The sequence below is a fragment of the Triplophysa rosa genome, linkage group LG21 (assembly GCF_024868665.1).
Source record: "Triplophysa rosa linkage group LG21, Trosa_1v2, whole genome shotgun sequence".
Taxonomy (NCBI): domain Eukaryota; kingdom Metazoa; phylum Chordata; class Actinopteri; order Cypriniformes; family Nemacheilidae; genus Triplophysa; species Triplophysa rosa.
The window spans coordinates 20,558,023-20,580,941 of NC_079910.1; the positions used below are offsets into that span (position 1 = coordinate 20,558,023).

General features: G+C 39.8%; 1 protein-coding gene and 1 long non-coding RNA gene across 7 annotated transcripts in view; both read left to right on the forward strand.

Moving 5' to 3' along the window:
• The window catches only part of ncoa6 (nuclear receptor coactivator 6), an 87,404-nt gene extending 69,902 nt beyond the window's left edge, over positions 1–17,502 (forward strand). For 2 of the 6 annotated variants that reach the window (XM_057319438.1, XM_057319439.1), the window contains 15 exons: positions 9,345–9,376; positions 9,449–9,619; positions 9,715–9,840; positions 9,981–10,043; positions 10,533–10,700; positions 10,803–10,883; positions 11,168–11,288; positions 11,500–11,576; positions 11,665–11,698; positions 14,539–14,606; positions 15,997–16,113; positions 16,194–16,261; positions 16,333–16,360; positions 16,462–16,586; positions 16,750–17,183. In XM_057319438.1, coding sequence (XP_057175421.1) covers positions 9,345–9,376; positions 9,449–9,619; positions 9,715–9,840; positions 9,981–10,043; positions 10,533–10,700; positions 10,803–10,883; positions 11,168–11,288; positions 11,500–11,576; positions 11,665–11,698; positions 14,539–14,606; positions 15,997–16,113; positions 16,194–16,261; positions 16,333–16,360; positions 16,462–16,586; positions 16,750–16,918 — 1,448 coding nt within the window. In that variant the 3' untranslated portion in view covers positions 16,919–17,183. Of the gene's footprint in view, positions 1–9,344; positions 9,377–9,448; positions 9,620–9,714; positions 9,841–9,980; positions 10,044–10,145; positions 10,213–10,532; positions 10,701–10,802; positions 10,884–11,167; positions 11,289–11,499; positions 11,577–11,664; positions 11,699–14,538; positions 14,607–14,677; positions 14,696–15,996; positions 16,114–16,193; positions 16,262–16,332; positions 16,361–16,461; positions 16,587–16,749 lie in introns of those variants that run through there. The other 4 variants (XM_057319437.1, XM_057319440.1, XM_057319441.1 and 1 more) reach the window with 4 other exon arrangements.
• Positions 17,503–19,377: 1,875 nt separating this feature from the next.
• LOC130545101 (uncharacterized) lies at positions 19,378–21,935 on the forward strand. Its single transcript, XR_008961619.1, has 5 exons — positions 19,378–19,917; positions 19,998–20,065; positions 20,137–20,164; positions 20,266–20,285; positions 21,720–21,935. It is a non-coding gene; the product is annotated as an uncharacterized LOC130545101 (long non-coding RNA).
• The last annotated feature ends 984 nt before the right edge of the window (positions 21,936–22,919 follow it).

Here is a 22,919-nt window from a genome sequence, read left to right on the forward strand (position 1 = left end):
AGTATTATTTGATAGGGAAATTACGATTTCACAGACAGCGGTTGACACTACTCTTTTTTTAAGAGATAAAAACCAAATAATTAAACAATTTTCATCTGCATCTGGTTTAAAGCTGAATTTGTGAGAGCTTATCACTGCATAAATGTGATGACACGGTATTCCGGTTAAGGATACAGTAAAGTATTTAGGTATTTATATAACCCAAAATTTAGTAGCCAGACAACATCTTAACTTTTCTAGTCGAATTAAGAAAACAAAAAATATTTTCAACCTTTGGCTACAAAGAGACCTCTCTCTCTATGGTAGGGTTCGTCTGTCTAAAGCGGACTGTCAGACGAGTCAATAAACTATTTTTTATTTTATATGGAAAAACAGGTCTCATAAACCTAAAAAAGCAGTGATATCGAATTGTGGAAGTGATGGGGGACTGGAAGCCATACATTTTCATGACACTATCTCTACTTTTAAGATAAACTGCAAGGAGATGTTTGATTAATCCAAATTCAATATGTTTTTTTACTCTCAATTATATCTTTAATAAAATCAGAGGCCTCCCATTCATCTTAAAATGTAATTACTTGCATAATAAACTCCCGGTTAAATTCGCTCATTTTCATCAGCAAGCTCTTCTTTCATGGAAGTTGTGTTTTTGCCACAATTTCTCTCCTCACAAAACTCTTTTGTGGAATAATATCGATATAACAGTTAGAAACAAGTCTATTTTTTATTTATTAATTGGTTCAATGCAGGATTAATTCATTTGTTTTCTTTATTTGATGAGTCTGGTAATGTCTTGTTTTATGAACGCTTCATGACCCTCCATAACTCCCTTATTCCTTTCAAAGAATACAACACTATTCCCTCAGGTCTAATGCAAACGGTCAAAGGCCCTATTTTAAATGGACACAAAGATATAAAGAAGTCTGTTTTTTTACTGGATGGCGTTAATGTTTATGACAAGAAATGTAATAAACACATACGCCAGATTTTGCCTCGAGGAAGGTCATATTGGGCCGCTTTAATAGATTACATTGATTGGAGTAGAGCCTGGTTGTTACCAAATACGGTGGTCCACTAGTGCACAAGACAACGAAATTTAAAAAGCAAATATAAGTTCACAACGCAATCAAGCTACAACACAACGGAATAAAGCCACAACACAACGGAATCGAGTCACAACACAACGGAATAAAGCCATAACACAACGGAAATGCTACCGACCACGCACCAAAGTTCTTATTATTGTTCTATATTTTTAGAGGCACATTCGGCACTTCCGTGCTTGGTTCAGTGCAGACAGCAGCGGGAGAGAGATCCAGGAGACAAACATTAAAGCCGAGGACAAATATTCCAAAGGTCTTTGCACATACAGTCCGAAATTTTCGTATGCGTTTTTTCGTATTTGGCTCTTGTTTGTACGGTGTCTCTGAATTGTTAAAAAAGGCCACTCAAAATGCTTGACGGATGCGAAAAACGCAGAAAATCGATCCCGGTCCGAATTTTTTTATGATGGACGAAAATATCGGAGGGAGTGTGTAAATGTGATTGACACAACGTGAGGTCGTATTTATTTTTAAACGTGCGGAAATTTCGGACGCAAATTTCGGACTCAATGTGCAATGGGCTTAAGACTTTTTCTTTCAACTGGAGCGGATTCTAGTCTTTGACAGTCAGAAAAGAGCACACGACTGCTTCAGACCACTATACACATTAACACATTAAATTACTGATGAGGACTGGACTTTCTGCTAAACCAACAAATCTATTGATCTATTTACTGATATAGATGAGCAAGCGTTGCATTATATTCCCGTTTCGTTAGTCATAAAACCGCAATGCTCAATGCTCACGTTTTTTTACACTTGTTTATGTTTTAGAGGTTATGTGTCATGGCTCTGCTTCCTTAGTCATGTTTTTCTTGGTCCTGTAGCATAGTCATGACAAAGTCTTTGGTTATGTGTGGATAGAAACATATTATTGTCCTTTTGACAATAATATACGTTCTCTCCAGTGTCTTGTCATTGGCTCCGCTCCTCTCGTTTCCTTGTGATCTTTCCCTGAGTGTTTGATTACCCACACCTGCCCCATGTCGTTATCCCTCGTTTGTCTTCCCTATAAATGCCCTCATGTTTCTTTGTCCTGTGCTCGTGTATTGTATGTGTATTGTATGTGTATCGTGCCTGTCAGTGTTCCTGTGATCCTGTTTTGCTGTTTAAAGAACCCAGTCCAGTATTAGTAAGTGTTTAGTTTAGTTTGTCAAGTTATGTTTAGTTAAGTGTTATGTTAGTTTAGTCCAGTCCAGTTTATTTTTTCCTGTCAAAGTTGGTGTATTATTTATTCTGTTACTGTCGGTTTTTCCCCCATTGTGGGGTTTTTGTTTTGTAAGAATAAAGATCGTGTTAACCCCTTCATCCACTGCCTGCCTGCGCTTGGGTTCTTCTCTCCACGCTCCATTCGTGACAGTTATGCATGCATAATAAAGGTTAAATAAATTGGTAATGAAAACAATATTTAATAGAGTAATCAATTATTCGTAACAGTAAAAAAACGAATGCAGACTAAGTCCAGAGCTTGCACACTGAAACTGAGATAGGAGACTGTGGCATTGTCTGGATCTACATGCAGACTTAAAGTTGAAAAGTACTTTAATAAAAAAAAGTACTTTAATCAAAATAATAATAAAAAATACAACGTGTTTTGATCGCTGGATCGAAATTTGATTGCTTAGCCATGTTTAAAACAAGACTGTATGTTCTTCTGTACCCTACATGCACACACAGCGTAAACAATAGCTTTTATTTTCGATTGACAATATTTAGCTTAAGATGGCTATACTCTTTCATGAAGGAAAACGTTCCGTTGTAATTACACCTGCTGCTGTGTGTTTTTCTGCATTTGTAAATAATAAAACGTGCGTTTTCATTGAAAACAGCCGTGTTTGTCATTTAAAAACATCTATATAATAATAACCCAATAATAGCTTATTCATTTGTATTTTTGTCAGATTTTCTCAAAGTTTTCCTGTCTTGTTCCTCATCGTTTCAAGTGTATTCATAATGTCAGTTGCAGGTGGCCATGGTAAATATAAATTACGGCAAATATAAATGGCATGGTAAATATAAATTATTTAACCAAAGGTTAAATAATGTATACAATTATAAATAAATGTGGACACAGCCATTTATTTCCGTATTCCGTTTGACAATATTTAGCTAAAGAATGGTGCAATCAAGGAAAAAACTTTGTTTTTAATGCACATCATTGCTGTTTGTTGTTCTGCATTTACCAAAGAAAATAATAAAATAAAATAACTAAATATGTTCCTTTCAATGATCATCTTTTAATTTCTGATTAAATAGTTTTTGGCCGTAGTCATTTAAAGTCTTGCTTATTTCAGTTCATATACACACAAAAGAAGCAAAGCATGGAAAACATATTTTCATTTAATTCTTTAATTTCAACGTTAAAGAAATAATTTCATTTAAACGCTTAGCCTATGTAAATACGACCAGTGTATAGCTCACAATACAGTTTCTAGCATTTAAAATCATTTAAACACATATGCACAGTTAAAAAAAACTCTACGAGTCTACGATACCCGGGTATGTCAGTGGAGGTTTTGGAATTCATTCTTTCAATCCAAGTTATGTAGGCTAGCTATTAGAAGCAGCGGAGGTAAACTCATATGCTGGTTGTTAAGGCAGAAATGTCAATGCAAATATAATCTTATGGTGTATTTACAGTATATATGATGTTTGTGTAAACTCTGCTGGTCAAGGTGATTCGAAGCACCGGGATTATCCTCTGTTATTAGTTTTGAGCTGCAGTCGTGAATGTCTAGCTCATTTTCAGTGGGAGACATGCGGTAAACTGCAAAACGCGAGGGTTTCGTTGGCGGCACGGAGGTGGTGCGCAAGCGGTGCCCAAAATCCTTCCACTGGCACGACTCTTCGCAAGCGCTCTTTTAATATTTAATAATGGAATTCCCGAAGTTATATGACCTAACAAAAAGAAGACAAAAACAGAGATTTAAATAAAGAATACAGAGTGGGTTGATTTGCAAGTTAAAATACACGATACGTGCAAAATGTCATAGTAAACTGTGCCTAAAATGAGCGTCATTAGTATTAGTCATTACCGCAAAAATTGCCTGCATATTTAAAATATACATCAACTTCAGGCTGGTTAGTGACCTTGAACGTCCGCCCAGAGACATTTTCACTATGAGAGACAGCAGCAGCGCAGCAACTCTGTCCAACTGCCAAGACTGGTGAAAGGGCCATAACATACATTAGAATGTCATGACTAGCCAATCAAAATCAAGCATTCAAAAGCGCTGTGTAACAAGTCTCAAATTTGTTCATATGAGATTGTTTGCCATTGACATTCAGTTTTTCCACAGTAGAGCACACTTCCATTTTAAATGCTTTACACAAGCAAAACAGGCTACCAAAACCACTAAAACAACCCCCAGCAAAACGCGCACCTCCTACCCAGCATGACCTAGCTTTATCATGCCGAAAGTGCCCCCTAGTGGTCGGGAGCATTTCCGTTGTGTTGTGACTCGATTCCGTTGTGTTGTAGCTTGATTGCGTTGTGAATTTATATTTGCTTTTTAAATTTCGTTGTCATGTGCACTAGTGGGCCACCATATATTTCTTACCTAACAAGACCAAAGTTCAAGTTCACTTTAAAATACTGCATAAAATATACCCTGTTAATTCAACTGTGTCCAAATATGTTGACATCCCAAATGTGTGCCCTTTTTGTGGTAATGATGAGGAGACATGAACACACTTATTTTTTCCTTGTTAACTTGGTAAGACATTTTGGTTTGATTTGTGTGCCCATTTAAACAAGGCCCCCATTTTTGCGCAATCTTTTAATTTGTAATATATAATTTGTTATTATACTAACCCTGTCAACAAAGCTAAAGAATACATTTTCAATTTTTTCATTTTGTTTGGCAAATTGTTTATACATAAATACAAATATTTGGGCTCAAGCCATATTCTGTCGCTCTTTTTGATTGAAGTAGATCCCTTCATTGACTTTATTGTTTACATAATGGTCATTGAATGTCTGATAGTTATTTTTATCATATTTTATATTCTGCAATAAAGAAAAATCGGGCGTTTGATTTGAGCTACTTCACTGAACCGAATCCGATGAATCGTGACGATGAAGCATTGTCATCGTCATGACTCGGATGTCATTGTCAGGTGCAGTTAATTACGTTCATCACGAAGAAGAAGAGTTAAGAACACGGACCCGTAGAGACGATGAACTACTTTGACGCTGTCAATGAGTCTTTTACACAAGTCTTTGGCGATTGAAGGCTGAATTTGCATGCTTTGGATGAGACGATGGAGCTGTCCCCATATGACATAAACACTTCATGTGATGATCAGATGTCTTTGAGTGAGATTCTGCAGGTCCAGGATCAGCCTGTGAGTGAGGAGCAGGCGTGGGCTCTGTGTTATCAGCTGTGCTCTTTACTGCGCCATCATCAGTCCAGACATCAAACATGGACCCGTGTTGTGTTGCCCGCCGCCGATGGAGTTGTATTCTCCAGAGACGGAAACATCTCCCTACGGGTGACGGATGACGGTAATGTTCAATATCCATTTCGAATTTATTTCTGTAACGCTTGTCACGATGTTACGTTGTTGCAAATGATAGGCACCTTCCAAGTTTTTGCGTTCCATACATATGACAAGAATGATACGGAGAACAAGTCTCTTTCACACATGAAAAAGTCAGAGTAGGTTTAGTGTAAAATGTCATAATCCTCTGTCATTTGTAAATGGGATTTTTGTAACCGGTCAAATGCAGATAGAACCTTCTGATTCTGAAATGTCACTTTCTGCTTAGAATTATCTTGCAAAACGTTCATTGTTGTAATAGATTTCAAGCCACAGTTTGTTTTAAAACAGGAAATGTAATGCTTTCTATGACATTTATTTAATATTTTAGGATAAATCATTTTTAAGCATAAAGTCTTAAATTAAGCATAAAAGGCAGTGGAACAGGTAAAATGACTTCCTCTGATAGATATGACTGAACTAACATATTAATATTTCCGTTTAGACCCTATCAATTAAATTGTTGACTGTCTTGACCTTTAAGGCTTAACACTATAAAATATAAGACATTTTAAGAACTTAATTTGAAAAAAGATTAAAAAAAAGAGATCAAAGAAAGCTGATGCAAATGTGTCCTCTTGTGTGCATTTAAAGTGCTGAACTCACAAAGAGAACCTTATGGAAACAAGTTACGAGTTTGTCTTGATTTTAGTTTTCTAAAAAAAGTCCCAAAATCTACACAATTTAAATAAAAAAACATTACATAATGTTAATAAGGTGTCACAGAATATGTAAATAATTTTGACAAAAATTTGAATCCCGAGGTGACAATGTTGGGGTCAGTGAGGTAAATCTACATGCATGGATGCTGTCTCTTAGCTTGAACAATTGATTCTGTTCTAATTGACTCAATTATGAGCCCTAGTACTCCGGTGTGGCTTCCTCTCTGAAAAGCAACAACAACAGTAGAAAAGAGAAATTCTTTATGGATTTATAATGGGAGTTGTTTTGGTTTGAATGAAAACTACGATGGTCTCTACTGGAAATGTGTTGGATTCTCTTGAAGAGATCCCATAGAACATCATCAAGACCTGAAACGCGTCATAAAGGAATTTTGTCATGATCATTTTAATGGTAAACAGCTGAGGGTTTATATTGGTAATGTAAACTAACATTCCTGCATATCATATCAAACTATATCACAAATTATATAACATGTAAAAGTATGTTTTCATGTGAAATACACTATGTGCACTGCAGTGGGGAAGGACTTTTCCACAGAAAGTGATAAATATATGACAACGGTGTTTCAAGCATTCTGACTTCTTTACAATGTTAAACGTGTCGTCTTCTCATGCTTGACATCGTCAACTTGTCAAAAACGAGTTGGCCGTATTACGTAGTATTTCTGTGCTCGATACACTCCCCAAAGGTTCGTATAGGTTTTGGAAAGTTTTTTTCGAACATGACAAACTGTTACGTAACAACTTTTCTTAGTCCCTTTTCCTGGAAAAGCACGCCCACGGCAAGGTGAAAGAAATAGCCTGCCCACGCATGAACCGACGAGCAAGACATGCTTACCATCAAGATTGGCTGCACTGTGGGCCTGCAGCTGCAGCTCGTTACTCTTGTGATAGTGAGAAAAGTTGAGCTGTGTTTGTTTGTTCACGGCATTTCAGTGATGGATGTTATATAAACGGTGGATATAACGCTGGATTTGGAGATGGTTTGAAACTGATAGATGGAGCGGTGCCGGACATGAACCGCATGCAGTTAGTGAAACTGAGTCATATGTCTGTGTTTTGTTGGCAATGGGTGCGCACGTGCTTAAGGCTGATTTCATATCTAGTTCGATTGCCTGGACCGAACCCTAGTTCGATTTCTCCCCCCTCCTCCCTCCCCCGCTGGTCTGTGTTCACATTGTAATTTTTGCATACAAACCGCGGTGCGCTTGCGTCATCAAGCGGCGGCCACGTACTCATGTTGCTGGGTTACCACTATGAAGGCGACAAGGCGCCAAAATGGATGTAGCTGCTCGCATCACTTTTGTTGTTCTTTTTTTGAACCTTTGGTTTTGCTTGCAAAGAGAAGATACAGAAACACATTTGCATTTGTCTGCCGCAAAAGTGCAAGCAGAAATATTCGCTCTGCTTACAGTGCGTCTCGCCTGTCGTCAAGTTAAGTGAGCATATATACACACACACAAGCACACGCACGAAAAGCATGCGTTTTACGTCATCAATAGCGGTTCACTTCCGCGATTTGGTACGATTGCATTCATATGTTCACATGAACTGCAACCCAGACCTCTCTTTTTAAGCGGACTCGGGTACAGTTCGGGGGTGCGCACCCGGGTTCGAAAGACACCATTCACATCACCCAAACGAACCGAACTCTGACGTTAATCGAACCCGGGTGCGCACCAAAAGTGCAAATGTGAAACCGCCCTTAGTTCTGCCTCGACCACACCAAACCCCCCCCCCCACACGTCGTATGTTTTCGGAAATAATAGTACAGCTGTATCTGTCTTTTATAAATGTGATCAAACTAAAGACGAATATTTGAAGGATGGGATACTATTCTGTAAGTATTCAAGATTAACATGAGATATGCAGAAGCTGTCCGAGTGACGGCCACTTTATGATATGCATCACTATCTCTGACAGCACTATTGTCCCACACTTCTCACAGCATTCACGCCCATTTAAGTTGCATTTTTAAAATGACAGTGAGGTAGACTGTAGCTGAAAAAGTGGGTGTCATGACCCTTTAAACCAGGGGTCTCCAACCTTTTTGTAAGCGAGGGCTACCTGAAGATATAAAATCATCTAGAGGGCTACTTGTTGATAAAATACTTTCAAACTTGAAACACGTGATGCATTATTTTTAGGCTCACAGGACCAAATTCTGTTTTCTTTCACATATTTTTCCACTTGAATATATTAAAGCTTACAACACGTGCTAATAACATTTCATGATGATGTGTAGCACTTGGCTGATACGTATAGTCACAGATTCATCAACTGTCCTGAGCATTATTGTTGAGCCCTGTGTTTGGTGGGTACCTTACAGAGTTTATGCGGGCTACCAGGTGCCCGCGGGCACCACGTTGGAGACCACTGCTTTAAACAAACTGGTGGGTCTGAGATCGATTATGTGCTGGCGGGTCCCAGATTGAAAAAGTTTGGGAACCCCTGATATTTGATAGATAAACAGGGTTTGTCAAGTATGAGGAGAAACGGACAGAAAAAATGAAGTCACATATATTGCCAAATCATGTATAGCCTACTTTTTTTTAATCAGAAATGACTCAAAAGTTTGTGTTAAACTACTTGCCTATAGCTCATGAAACTTTACAGTTAGGAGTTTTTCCATTTAATTGAGAAGGGGTTTGCATCAAAGTGATTTTCGTTCTCGCGTTAGACAATAGCAACAGCATTATGAGAACAAAAATAAAGATTCATAGAGTGAAATGAAGTATGGCACTGCACTCGTTTTCCACAAGTTGTTAAATGTTATAATGGCCCCTGATACACACCTTCCATAAGTTTATTTTTTTCATTTCTTCCAAAAAGTGCTCGGGACACATTTGACTTTAGTTAAAAAGTGGTGGGGACATGTCCCACCCGCAAATTATGCCTATGGCTGGATTGCAAGGTTTTTCTTTAGTCGGGCTGAATTTCAGCTCTGACTTGTCATTTGTCAACATGTAATAAATTTACTATCTGCTAATTTTGCTAAATATTTGTTTCTCTGTAGGTGCAAATTCTGTAATGGAGACAGAGGAACAGGTTGGCAATCATTTAGTTACATTTGTTCTTTTTTGGCATTCATGCACGTACCAATGCAAAATCTCTTAATAGGCTGTAGAGTTTGTGGGTCGTCTTATCTACTCGTGTCTGGACTGGGGTCTGGAGATGCAGGTTGAGCGCGAATTGAACGAGTCGTTGGAGATCCTGGTGTGTCAGATGACCAAAGTGAATCTCCGCTATTGTGACTCAAAGCCCATGTATACTGTCTCTAATGTCATCCAGGTAGTGATGTCATCACTCTTTCTCGGCAGTGTTTACTCAAATGTGGAACTGAATGTATCAAACGGCCTGAAGCTGGCTGACAATCTGTTTGATAGGTCTGTAAGCACCGGCTGTATGATCCCGGTCAGGCCGCGCAGCATTATAAGAACACGTGTTCCATTCTCTTCTTGGACACCATTGAGTTGTGCCATTATCTGCAGATGGTTCAACAATCTAGGAAGGTGAGAATTCTGCATGCAGCATTCATGATGTTAGTTAATGTTGGGGATTTTTTGCTTCTTGTAATTGTTTGATAATTATAGAAGTGACATTTGACTCGGTTGTCCATTTCTGTTTTTTATTCTGATAACTGCTATAAAAGAGTCTACAGAAACTAACCATTGAATCGGAGCCCAACTTTATTGCAAGAGTGACCACAAATTTGGTAAGTGCAAAAAAACAAACAAAGGAAGAACTTTCTGGGGGTTTTATTGCTTCCATTTTAAAAGGTCTGTACAACAAACATTGCTTTTATTTATTCTTGCAGTAATGGCCAATAGTGATGTCTGGGGAGGTCGGGGAATATCTGTACAATATTCAGTATGCTCCCTCAGGTACACAATGAGATGTCTAGTACAAAACTTTTAAGGAATTTATTGGACAAATTATTTGGCAAACTACAGCATATCAGGGAGTATGGGTTTTAAGCTTAGAAAAACAAAAAGTTTGGCGGAAATATGTACATTGTTATTTGTTGTTAATATAGAGTTAGGATGGAAGCTGCTAGCATTGCCTATCCTACCTAGAAAATGTTTAATACATCTTCAAAAGTCAATTTGAATAAAAAGCAAAGATGTCACTTTTTGAATGTTCTGCATCGTCATAAAGAGGCCATGCATTGACAATGACACAAGGTCATCATGGCACACTTTAGGTATCTGGATGGAAGGATCTGGTGGATGAGTTGAGCAGGGGTGTAATGCTGCGGCCATTGACAAAGCGTGTGAACGTAACTAAAAGTCCCCCGCCAGTGGAGACCGCTCCGTTCGACCAGCTTCTGCTGGACATCCAGCATAAGCGATACACGCTGCGTAAAGTTCAGGTGCGTGTTATGACTTTCTAGTTTGTCCCGGTGTGTATGTATTGGTATTCGTTTTTGGCATCAAATGCCTTTGTCTCTGCCTGTATATTGTTATATTTACAGAGTGTTGTTAATGGCCAAAGAAAGCAAGACCCTCACCAGACACTTCTAGAATTCATCCGCTCACGGCCCAAACTACGACCGGTAAAAAGAAATCATGTTCATCCATGTTGCCTGGTGCAAAACGCATAGATGAATCCATTCATTTGTCTCCAATTGATTGTCTGTTTCTAGTATTTTATAAAACTAACTTATTCCACCTCAAAGTACTTTTATAAACTGCTACATTGGTTGATGTCACAAACTTCGTCTTTTTTCAACCCATCCCTCCAATCACGTGTCACCATGCAATCAATTCCCATTGAACCTTTCTCTCTTTGAATGATCAGAAATGAAGAAATTAAGTTTCATTCTTTTTTTTCCCTCAGGCCTCTGAGCGTAAGATAGAAATGAAGCCCAAAGAGCAAACCTGTCTGCATGAGCTGCTTATGCAGGAGATTCGCTCTCCCGACCATTGGAAACGTCTGGCACACAACAGAGCTCTACCCTGTAAATGCACAAAATCCTCTTCATGTTTTTTATTGTCACTGATCATGTTCAGTGAGGTATTTTTCCAGGCAGCTAAGTTTAGAATATTTTACAGTTTCTTACTATAGCGGGTGTATCAATGAGTCCATTAGGTATGCAGTGACATGTTTGTTTTTGCAAAGAAATTCACTCAAACAGTAATGTTACTGTTGTTGGTGGTTATTCAAAACAGCGAACAGCTTGACTGTTAATGAAGAAAATGAAGATACTTTTCATCTGAAGCCAACTGAACAGAGGAAGCATTGGGATGTATGAGCTTTAGAATTACTGCAGCACTTAAACAAATGCAACAAATAACATTATATGACCATTTATCGTTGTTTTTCTCTTTGTGCAGGAAGCTCCTCATAGACAAGATACAGACTTTACAGGTGAGAGTCTGTTAACAGAAATATGATTATCTTTCAAGAATATTTAGACACCAAATATATTTAGCAGAGGGTTGAGATTTCTTTTCTATTCAAATGATTTTTCTATTATTATTTGTAACCCTGGACAACAAAACCAGTCTTATGGGTCAATATTTCGAAATTGAGATTTAAACATCATCTGAAAGCTGAATAAATAAATGAGCTTTCCATTGATGTATGGTTTGTTAGGATAGGACAATATTTGGCTGAGATGCAACTGTTTGAAAAAGAATTGCAAAGAAAATCAAAATATCGAGAAAATCGCCTGTAAAGTTGTCCATCAGCTGTAGCAGTCTATTGCTAAGAAGAAACGGGTTTGTTTTACCCAGTGGTGTAGTCTACGTCAGTGGTTCTCAAACTTTTTCGTTGTAAGGCCCCCTTTGTGTAGAGTGCATCGCTTTGCGGCCCCCCAAATAAAGACTTATAATCTTACATTTAACATTTTTATTTAAACAAAAACATATTCGGTTATACAATGCTGAAACATCAATTCTTGTGTCTGGTGGTCTTATTTTTCTGATGTTTGATTGCATAAAATCTATGATCAATTTCTATATTTCATAAAATGCCACAAAATCTGTGTCCCCCTGGATCCATCTCGGGGGGGCCCCCAGTTTGAGAACTACTGGTCAACGTGATACGCAGGTATACGCCATATACCCACTAGAAAATATCAAGAATTTCCGTATACCCACTTAAAAAAGCACAATGATACGTAACAACATCGTTTTTTGTCAGGAAAGTGCGACGCACTGACTTCTGGACCATTGGTGCAACGCTCGATCTGATTTTGCCAAGTGGTTGATGTCCTCAGGGCAACATATTTTGTTGACCTAAGGACAACATTTTTATAAATAAAACCTAAACCCACCCCAACCATAACTTACCCCTAAATTCAGAGGGAAATAAGTGAAAAACAATGGTCTAGAAGCACCTAATCCTGGTTGTAAGATTAAACTTAAAATAAACTGTAAACTTATTTCTGAAATCTGATTGGTTGATTCAAATGTTATCCCAGGGTCAACATGATGTTGTCCTAAGGACATCAACCACTTGGCAAAATCAGGATAGCCTTGGTACAAGCGGGAGATGTGAAACAAAAGGAGATCATGAAAGGCAAGCATTTAAACTACACTATTTCTCAGTGTTTTTGTAAGCCTGCCCCTGAAGCTACTGCCGCTTCGTGCAGGTGTTACAGAAAATGAGCCCGACGAGGCTCATGCGACGCTGCACGCGGCCCATCCCTCGCAATAGTGTCCTGGAGTCGCAATTGCGCACATGTGTATTATACTTTCTGCTGATAACTGTTAAAACTACTGCGTAGTCTTTAATAAAACGAGCATATTTGTTATCATTCATGTTAGTTTGTGTGGTGAATCAATAAATGAGGGAGAAATGGAGAGAAAACTTATACTACAATGTAGGTTATATAATTGTTTTAGATGATAAGAGATGAGAACTCCTGGCCAGACTTGTGAAAGTAAGTCTAGAGACACTGCCAGCAATCTATAAGTGCAACGGGTGCTTGATAAAACTGCACAAATGTTCATTGTTAATTATTATAGTTAACTATCAATGTCAATAATAGACGTAACTTGCAAACATAAGTGTGACACAGTGTGTTAAAACTAAGCTAAAAATCTAGTTATTAGTGACGAGCATCAGAGACTGATTTTAGCCATTTATTTCAATATGATTTACTGTAAGTCTTTGACACGGCCAAAATCTAAAGATTATACTTTCACAGAATGTTCTTTACATTATGTTGGTTGCCCTCCTGAAAAAATAATAGAACCCTGCCCAAAACACAATAGATGCAGATGGGAATCAATAGAACACCCATTAATGCCAAAGACATTTTTTTATTTTGTAATAGAAAAAAATGGTGGTAATTAATGGTATTTTAATGGAAGCCATTAGAATTGATGTAATACTGTTTTTTTTTTTTAGCAGGGTTTATGTAGAAATAGTACATCACAAATAAATGACTTTATAGCTGGGTTTTCACATGGATCACAAATGTGCATTGAAAATTGCCAGCTGATAAAACCTGTGCTTTAGGGATTGTATACATATACCATCTAAGGCTAAATATAACAATTAACTGACTGATTTAGACCGTGATTAACAAAACCAGCAAGTCCCCCCAGCTGTCATTGGCTATTGAAATCTTGCTTGCAATAAATCTTTCAGAATGATCTTGATTACATATAGAGGCATACTCTATGCCTTGGTGAGTGTGGTGGTGGTCATGTGTTATCGATCGGGGACAGCCGAGTAGGCTGGGGGATCAGAGTAAACTCACTACAAAAAACTAGACTACACCACTGGTTTTCCTGCTCTCTATTGGCTTACCACTGTAATGACATTGTGGAGAGTGGATGAATCTGAAAGCTGAAATTCTAAGCTTTACATGGATACTTAACTTGAGTGGGTCATTCCCAAAGAGCAGGCAGCAGCGAGTGAAGTTTGTAGACGTGTTTCCGGACATTTTTGTTCATGATTTTGCTGCATCCACTCGCAAAAATAAGGTTTTATATATTTACGGTAGGAAATTTACTAAATATCTTCATGGAACATGACGTTTACTTAATATCCTAACGATTTTTGGCATCAAAGAAAAATCTATACACTTTGTCCCATACAATGTTTTGTTGGCTATTGCTGCAAATATACCCGTGCTACTTATGTGACCCTGGTCCGCAAAACCAGTCATATCTTTGTTTTCTTTATTATTTCTCCCAAATGCTAATGAAAAAATACTGATGTATGTTACATTCTGTTGTGTTTAATTCCACTAGACTTAAAAGTCTGCACTGGAAAGCGTCGGACCAAATCTTTTGCCAGCAACAGAGATCTCTTCAAAGTGGTGAGTTATGTCCTTAGACAACAATATTTACACGAAATTATTAAAATAACGTCTGTCTGTATTATAAACAGTAAACACGCATACGTTACGTCGAAGTCACATGATTAGGTGAGTCCGGTTGCAGAATGAATATATCACAGGTTCTATATTAGCTTTCTAATAGGGTTGGTCTGCAGTGGCATTAGTAACCAAAAGCTTTGTCGCAATGCTGCAGCCACACAAGTAGATGTCAGTGTAAAGTCTCAGACCAATGACTTATCTGCCAGCAACCCGGTATCACGCCGATTCTCCAAAGCATGTAATAGACACACTGGTCCACTCGAAAATGCGTGTCAGGAAACATAATGATGCAACCAGTCACGAGAGACAATGCCATTTCACAATCGAAGCTGACGTTCCGGCGGCAGTTTTTGAAATTGTACACAACCGGATCCGAGTTTCATGGCGGATGGAGAAGGGGATCGCTGTTCTTTGGCTTTGGAACGCTTGAAATAATTGCACCAATAATTGTGGACCCTGGACCCTGGTAGAATGGAAGTGAATGAATTTTTTGAAGCTTCAAAAAGGGCATCCATCGATCAAAGAACTGCTCGACACGGCTCCGTAGTCTTAACAAAGGTCTTCTGAAGCGAATCCATGCGTTTGTTTAAGAGAAATATCCATATTGACAGCGCTATTAATGATAATGTCTATCTTCCGTCTAGCTTAAATTATCAGATAAACTTAGTGTAAGAGTTGATGCTTTCCAATACACTCCTGTAAGTGTCTGGCAACTCCTGTGAGCATCGAGTTTGAGGAGGAGGAGTGGCGGGGAAAAACCTTTGCAAATATTTTGAATTTGGACTGTGATACCAAGCTCAACCGCTACGTGTCAACGTCACGTACAGCTCCTTTAATATACAAAATGTTAGGTTTAGGGGTGGGCTCGGGTCGGGTTACTTGATAAAATGTGTCTAAAGTGTGCACGCAAAGTAATAAACGTACTCAAAATACGTTGTTCCTGTGGCTCAGTGGTAGGGCATTGTGTTAGCGGTGCAAAATATAAAATGTATCGCTTTGGATAAAAGCGTTTGCCAAATGCATAAATGTAAAATACCATGTTAGATTAAATAAAAATCACACCCGTACATGTCATGATGGCAAATTACGTTAGGTAGTTGCATGGGAAAATCGCCCCCTTCTGCTAATGTTATTCCACCTTTATACACGAGTGTCATTTTCACGCCTATAGGAGGCAAAGCGTAACACTGACAAGCTTTCTCAAGTGGACCAGCGTGTCTGTTACACGCTTCGGCGTGATACCGGGTTGCAGCCAGAGACTACAAAAACAAATGTCAAAAAATGTCTGCTCGTTATTTTTTTTTTATGCTGTTCATATTAACATTTGAAGGTTAAGGGGAGTAAAAAGGGGGCAGTTCTCACAACTATTGTTGACGTCAAGAAAATGCACAGTTCTTACAAAGGAGACGTGAAAAACATGATGTGTGAGCGATACAGTGACTGGCGGGTGAGCATTTCCATATTCCTTAAAATAGAGGTGAAATGGACGTCCGTGCCCTAAAGTGCCTAAAGTTCTCTGCTTCTTAGGTTTGTTCTTGTTGTGCGTCAAGAAGCTTGTATTTCACGTGGCATAAAGTCTGCTCTCTGTGTAGTAGGTAAGATTTTATTACCTGTCTGCTTATGGTCAAACTTGTGGTTTTGTGACGATATGCTGTTATCTCTGCAGGGTTATATGTCCTGCGTGTTGTGTGGAGGTAGGCCACTTTTTCGTGCACCTATGTTTTGTAAAGGTACTGTTCATTTACTTTCTGACTGTTCCCTGGCGTTTCGTTTGCTCTTCTTTTCTGCAACAAAGATGAGTCTGCCCTCCAAGTGGTGCGTAAATCTTCCACTCAGCTTCTTTAAGCAAATTGTGATGAAGGATGGTGAGCAAAGCCAGAGAAATTTCTGGACTGAACGCTGGTCCTGGGATTCAGCCTGGTAAGCATCCCTGCACCAAATTTGATCACACAGCTCATGTCTAATAGACATCGCAGCTACGCAGTTGATTTGGTTCTAGAAAGGATTCCTTGTCTGCGAAGTTTATGAAGCGTACTAAGCCATATTATAAAGATGTAATGCAGAAAGTCGATTGATGTCACAGGATCCCTCTGGTTCTGGTGTCCTGCGGGCTGAGGTCGACGTCTGTTCACAGCATGGCTATGCGCAACTGGTACAGTCAGGACATCTGTGTGTGCTGCCAGACGCTTTTATTGGAGACATGTGACTCTGTGCTGTCCAGCTGCCCCATCAAAGACTCTCAAGAGATATGATGCATGTGATTTTTGTATTTCCCAGCACTCCTTTTACAGTTTGTGCTCCTTTATCTGTGTGTCGGCAGTGTTTGTTTTCTTTTTTTAATGTTCAATGTTAATGTTCATGGTTCACGGTGTGGTACTATGTTGTTTCGAAATGTTTTCATTTTTCACTGTTCTGCAAATCAGTTTTAAGATTTTAAATTATAAACAAATAAATATGCTTAACATTTTGATGAAAACTGTGTACATTATTTTTAGCCTACACAAAGCTGATCTAGTGGCCACATTTCACTCCAGTGATCATTTCAGGTAAGGCATGCAAAGGTTCTTTGTGAATACCAGTTCAGGTGTATCAATGACCACGTTTACATGGACGTCAGTAATCAAATTATTTGCCTTATTCTGAGTAAACTAATATTAGGATTAAGGTGTTTACATGAGTTGCTTTAAGAATATACCTTTCATGTTGCCGTTTTACATGTTACACTACATAGTTCGATTAGTGGCATACGTCATTACGTCCCTAAGCGACGCCGTTCGCTGTTCTCTCCATAATTTCATGCCTCAACAAACAGTTCGTCTTCGCCATGGTACCACTTACAGTTTTTGGCGTTTCATTTATTTTCTAGAATTGTTGGCATCTTTCTTGTTTCCCTTTCGGACCAAAAATGTGCTTTCTTGCATGAAGCCATGTTGTTTGCCGTAAAACGAAACTGCTGTCCACTGCCGTGCGTGTGTGTAACCTGTCGCAAAGTGCCGCGAAAGTTACTATGCGCCGGTAATAGTGCGATTTAAGGTGTGTACATGTCTATACCGCACTTCGATAATGCAACTAAAATAGGAGTACTCCACCCGTCTTAATTCGATTTGTTTACTACGGTTATGAGTTTAGACTGATTAAGCTAATCAAAAATCTCTGTTTACATGGTCCATTCTTAATCAGAGTATTCTCTTAGTCGTGTTAATATTGGATTATTGTGGTCCATGTAAACGTGGTCATTGATGAATTTAGTTGAATGACAGTCGTCAACAACACACCACGCATGTCAAAACCATGCGCGCCATACACGTCCTGAAAAGTGAAGCCAAAGTTATTTGATCGCCCCCTGGTGGCTGGCTGCAGTATAGGTCATTAACCTTGCCCATTCCATAATGAATAAAAAATAAATGGGATGTCCTCAAAACGAAAAAACCCAATTACACTTAAAATATATTTCTGCCAAAGATGGTTTCTGTCATTTTAGGAAGTTCTTATAACGCTGATGTTCAAGTGTTTGTTTTTCTAAAAAGTTTAAGTTAGTTATGAAATATAAAAAGGAGGCGTGGTGACATGATTTCTTCATTCACGATGGAGTCATCTGGGAGTATGGGTGGGACCTTGATGTCGCAGCTGTACCTTGCACTCACTACGGAGCAGACTCTAGCTCCAAATGACGTCATCGGTACAATGTCAGCCGACATTTTGGCTTCATTTTTTCTGTGACTGATCGCGTCATGATTTATGGTTGGACGAGACCTCACTGCGTGTGTTGCCTTGTTTTAGTTCACAGAATTCTTCGTATCAAGTTATCTTATGGATTCATTACACAAGGTTTGCAATAAATTCTTCAAGCCGTGTTACAAGTGGAAGTGGTGCTGGTCTCTCTGGAGTCACTCAACCTATCGGTCTTCCTGTTAAAGACAACCTGTTTAATAATAATTGCACACCTGAATAAAAGGCATCACTTTATACCCCCGTTACAACTACAAACTGTCAAAGGTGCTTCGTTTTACTTAATAACATGGTAGTAAAAAAACACCTGAACAAGCGTAATCAATGTCTTTATGTGGCACAGTGCAGATTAATTTGCATATGACAAAGTATCGCGAGAGCGATTGTAAAGCATACGGAGCGGTCTGGACTTGGAGCGGTCTCGACATGAATCGCTCTCGGGTCACTTAACACAGTCAATCTGCGCAGCGCTGCATTAAGTCCTTGATTACGCTTGTTCAGGTGTTTTATTTGGGTCAGGGCTAAACTCTGCAGGAATGTGGATTTCACAAGCAACATTAGACTAACACTGCGCTAACATTCTAAACATTAAGGGGCGGTTTCCCGGACAAGGATTATCTTAAATCAGGACTAGGCCCAGAGGTGGGTAGAGTAGCCAAAATCTTTACTCAAGTAAAAGTACGAGTAACTTGAGAAATTGTTACAAAAGTAAAAGTCACTATTTTAAAATTTACTTGAGTAAAAAAAGTATGCAATGAAAAAACTACTTGAGTAGCTAGTTACTTTGTATCTGATTATATAGGCCTACTACATAAAATTAATATTAACGCCAATATTTTAATATTACATTTTAATTAATATTTGTATTATCATAAGCAGATATCTTTGCAATATACTAGAGAGACTAAAGAATAGACAAACACAGAAGAGACAAGCATTTCTGTCAATTTCATCTAGTCCTGATGTCAATGTAGTTTGTCAAACTAAAGCATGAACTAAACTCAGAGCATTTCCTAAAATGATCTAGAATATCTGCAGTGCTCTCTTAAATGAAATACACATTTTTGAACAAATTTAATGTATTCTCGTGTTGTGTCGTGTGTGTTGTGAAACGCTCTTACTTGTAAACAAACAGTAAACAGTGAACCACACGCCCATCAACAAGTTTTCTTCCTTCTGTTCTTCAAATGTATATTTTTGCAAGCCCACGTCTCTGTGTCTAACAGGTTGCGCGCATGTTGCTGTGTCTGACGAACAGGTCGCGCGGGTGCGCGCAAATGGCGGGCATTTATCATTGCTGGCAAACAATATGACACATTTGCAGTTTTGATTGTATAGATATAGATTAATATCCACTTCATCCAACGCTTTGTGTTCTGCGTGTTCTTAAGTTTCACGCTACGAGGAGTGAGTAATCCTGCTTCAGATGATTCAGATCGTGCTGCGAACGATCAAGAAAATGCACAGTTCTTACAAAGGAGACGTGAAAAACATGATGTGTGAGCGATACAGCGACTGGCGGGTGAGCATTTCCATATTCCTTAAAATAGAGGTGAAATGGACGTCCGTGCCCTAAAGTGCCTAAAGTTCTCTGCTTCTTAGGTTTGTTCTTGTTGTGCGTCAAGAAGCTTGTATTTCACGTGGCATAAAGTCTGCTCTCTGTGTAGTAGGTAAGATTTTATTACCTGTCTGCTTATGGTCAAACTTGTGGTTTTGTGACGATATGCTGTTATCTCTGCAGGGTTATATGTCCTGCGTGTTGTGTGGAGGTAGGCCACTTTTTCGTGCACCTATGTTTTGTAAAGGTACTGTTCATTTACTTTCTGACTGTTCCCTGGCGTTTCGTTTGCTCTTCTTTTCTGCAACAAAGATGAGTCTGCCCTCCAAGTGGTGCGTAAATCTTTTTTTGAGCTTCATTTGAACTGATTCATTAGCCTATTCAAATGGTTTTGCCCATTGTTCAATTAATGCTTTCAAAAGAATCGACTCAAACGAATCGATCACTCGGGAATGCCCGTAAAAAGAGACGACAACCTTGAAATAAACAACGCTTTTAAAAAAGCATATTTTAAAATGAAGGAACGAAGGAACGTCACGCAATGTAAGTTATGTAACTAAGTAAAAGTACAGATTTTCTATTAGAAATTTACTCAAGTAAGAGTAAAAGTACACACTTTTAATTTTACTTAAAAAGTACATATTTTCCAAAATGTTACTCAAGTAAATGTAACGAAGTAAATGTAGCGCGTTACTACCCACCTCTGACTAGGCCTTAGTTAAATTAGAATATTGAAGTCAATTTAAAAAACTTATTTTACAAACAACTACAGGCCTGCATCTTGAGACAAAACAATCGCACTCATATATTTTAAGTTATGTCAGTGCAAGTTGTTTTCGATCAAGACACTTCTAACATTTAAATTAGTCTAGGACTAGGCTTAAGCCCTGTCCGGGAAACCGCCCCTAAATGAAGTATAACTATAACAATGAACTCTTAAATTCAGATCAAACCGAACTTATCTATTCTGATAGATCTTGTTATTACAGTGTACAAATAATCGTGATTTTAAACGGTAAATGCAGCCTAATAAACCTGCTGCTATTCAAAATAATGTTAGACAAAATGAAAACCACTCACTGCTTTTGACAGATTAACTTTATGTACAGTATGCAGAGAGAAAGAGCAACACAATGTCAGCATTGGACTATGGCTAGTGCTACATTCGTTTTACTCCAGGTATAAATATATCAATATAAAGCATCGAAAGGGCATCAGACCTTATGTGCTGTAGGATGCTGTTTGTCACGGTCCTGCCTTCTTGTTCAAGATTTTCTAGTCGTGTGGCAGGATCGGGACAGAGCCTTTATGTTTAGTGTGAGAAGCCATGGGGTGTTTACCTTTTTGACATTCCATGTGCCTTCTCGTGTCTTGTCATTGGCCCCGCCCTCTCGCTTCCTGTATTGCTTCCCTGCCGTATCTTATGTTTCTCACCTGCCCCTCGTTAATTATCCTTCGTTTGTCCTCCCTATTTAATGCCCTCATGTTTCATTGTCCTGTGCTCTTTCATTGTGTTTGTAATGTTTCCTTGTCATGTGCCTTAGGCCTTGCATGTTGCGTTACCCTGTGGATTACCTGTTTGTGGATACCCTTGTCTTGTCTCGCCTTGTCCTGCCTTGCTTTTCATTTAGACGTTGTGTCGCCAGTTGGTTTTGTTAGTTTATTAGTTACCTTGTCTGTCCCCCATCGTGGGTGTTTTTGTTCTTTATTATTAAAAATTGTGTTTAACCCCTTCACCACCGCTGCTGCCTGCAATTGTGTGACAGAAACCGTGACAGAACGAAAGAGCCACAAACGAACCCAGTAGGCAGCCATGGACGCCGCAACCACTCCCCGGTGGTCCTGCACCTCCAACCTGGTGAGGTGGGAGTCGATAGCCTCCCAGTCACACGCTGGAGGTGGCCCGTTCCCGGCCCAGCGCCGTCTTCCTCTGCAGGACTATGCCCGGAAGGTCGAGGCCAGGAGGGCCTCCGTCCCCGAGGTGCTGGTTTGTGCCTATCTGGTGGCCGGGATGGACAACCCTCCACCTTTTCCGGAGCGGGAGGAGTTGATTTATCAGCCGTTTCCCAAGTTGGTGGAGCGGCTGCAGCTGGTCCAAGGCTCCTCTTCCAGCTGCCGTCAGGACTCCTCTCGTTCCGGTCTGGTGTCCATCCCGGAGGACTGCGCTGTAGGCACCCTCACCTTGGGGAACGCCCCACCGCTCTCCTCATCCCCTGCAGCCTCACCGTCCCCCAGCCTCGTTGGCAAGCGGGGGAGACGAGTCCACCTCCAAGGAATCCCAGCCGGAGCCAGCCGTACCCGTTACATCCTTTCTTCAGCCGACCACCATGCGGGTGGTCGGCTGACTGGTCCAGTCCGGTGATCCAGCTGACGTCCCAGCCGGTGATCCAGCCGACGTCCAGTCCAGTGCGGCCGGTATCCTGCCCGATGTCCAGTCCCGTGTCCAGTCCGGTGCGGCCGGTATCCTGCCCGGTGTCCAGTCCCGTGTCCAGCCGGCCCTCCAGTCGACGTCAAGCCCTGTCCAGCCGGCGTCAAGCCCTGTCCAGCCGGCGTCAAGCCCTGTCCAGCCGGCGTCAAGCCCTGTCCAGCCGGCGTCAAGCCCTGTCCAGCCGGCGCCCATCCTTGTCCCCCCCAGGACTTCCCCCCTAAGTCCTCCAGAACTCCGCACCCTAAAGCGCAATCAGGGAATAAGAATGTTGCCTTGCTTTTTCATTTAGACGTTGTGTCGCCAGTTGGTTTTGTTAGTTTATTTTTACCCCCCCGTGGGAAGTTTTTGGTTTACCTTTTGATATATTTTTAGTTACCTTGTCTGTCCCCCATCGTTGTGTTTTTGTTCTTTATTATTAAAAATTGTGTTCCACCGCTGCTGCCTGCAATTGGGTTCTTTCCACCGAAACCGTGACACTGTTGGCCTGGGTCTGACTCGGTCTCTGCTCCTGTGCCAGAACACTCCGATGAAGCGGTTG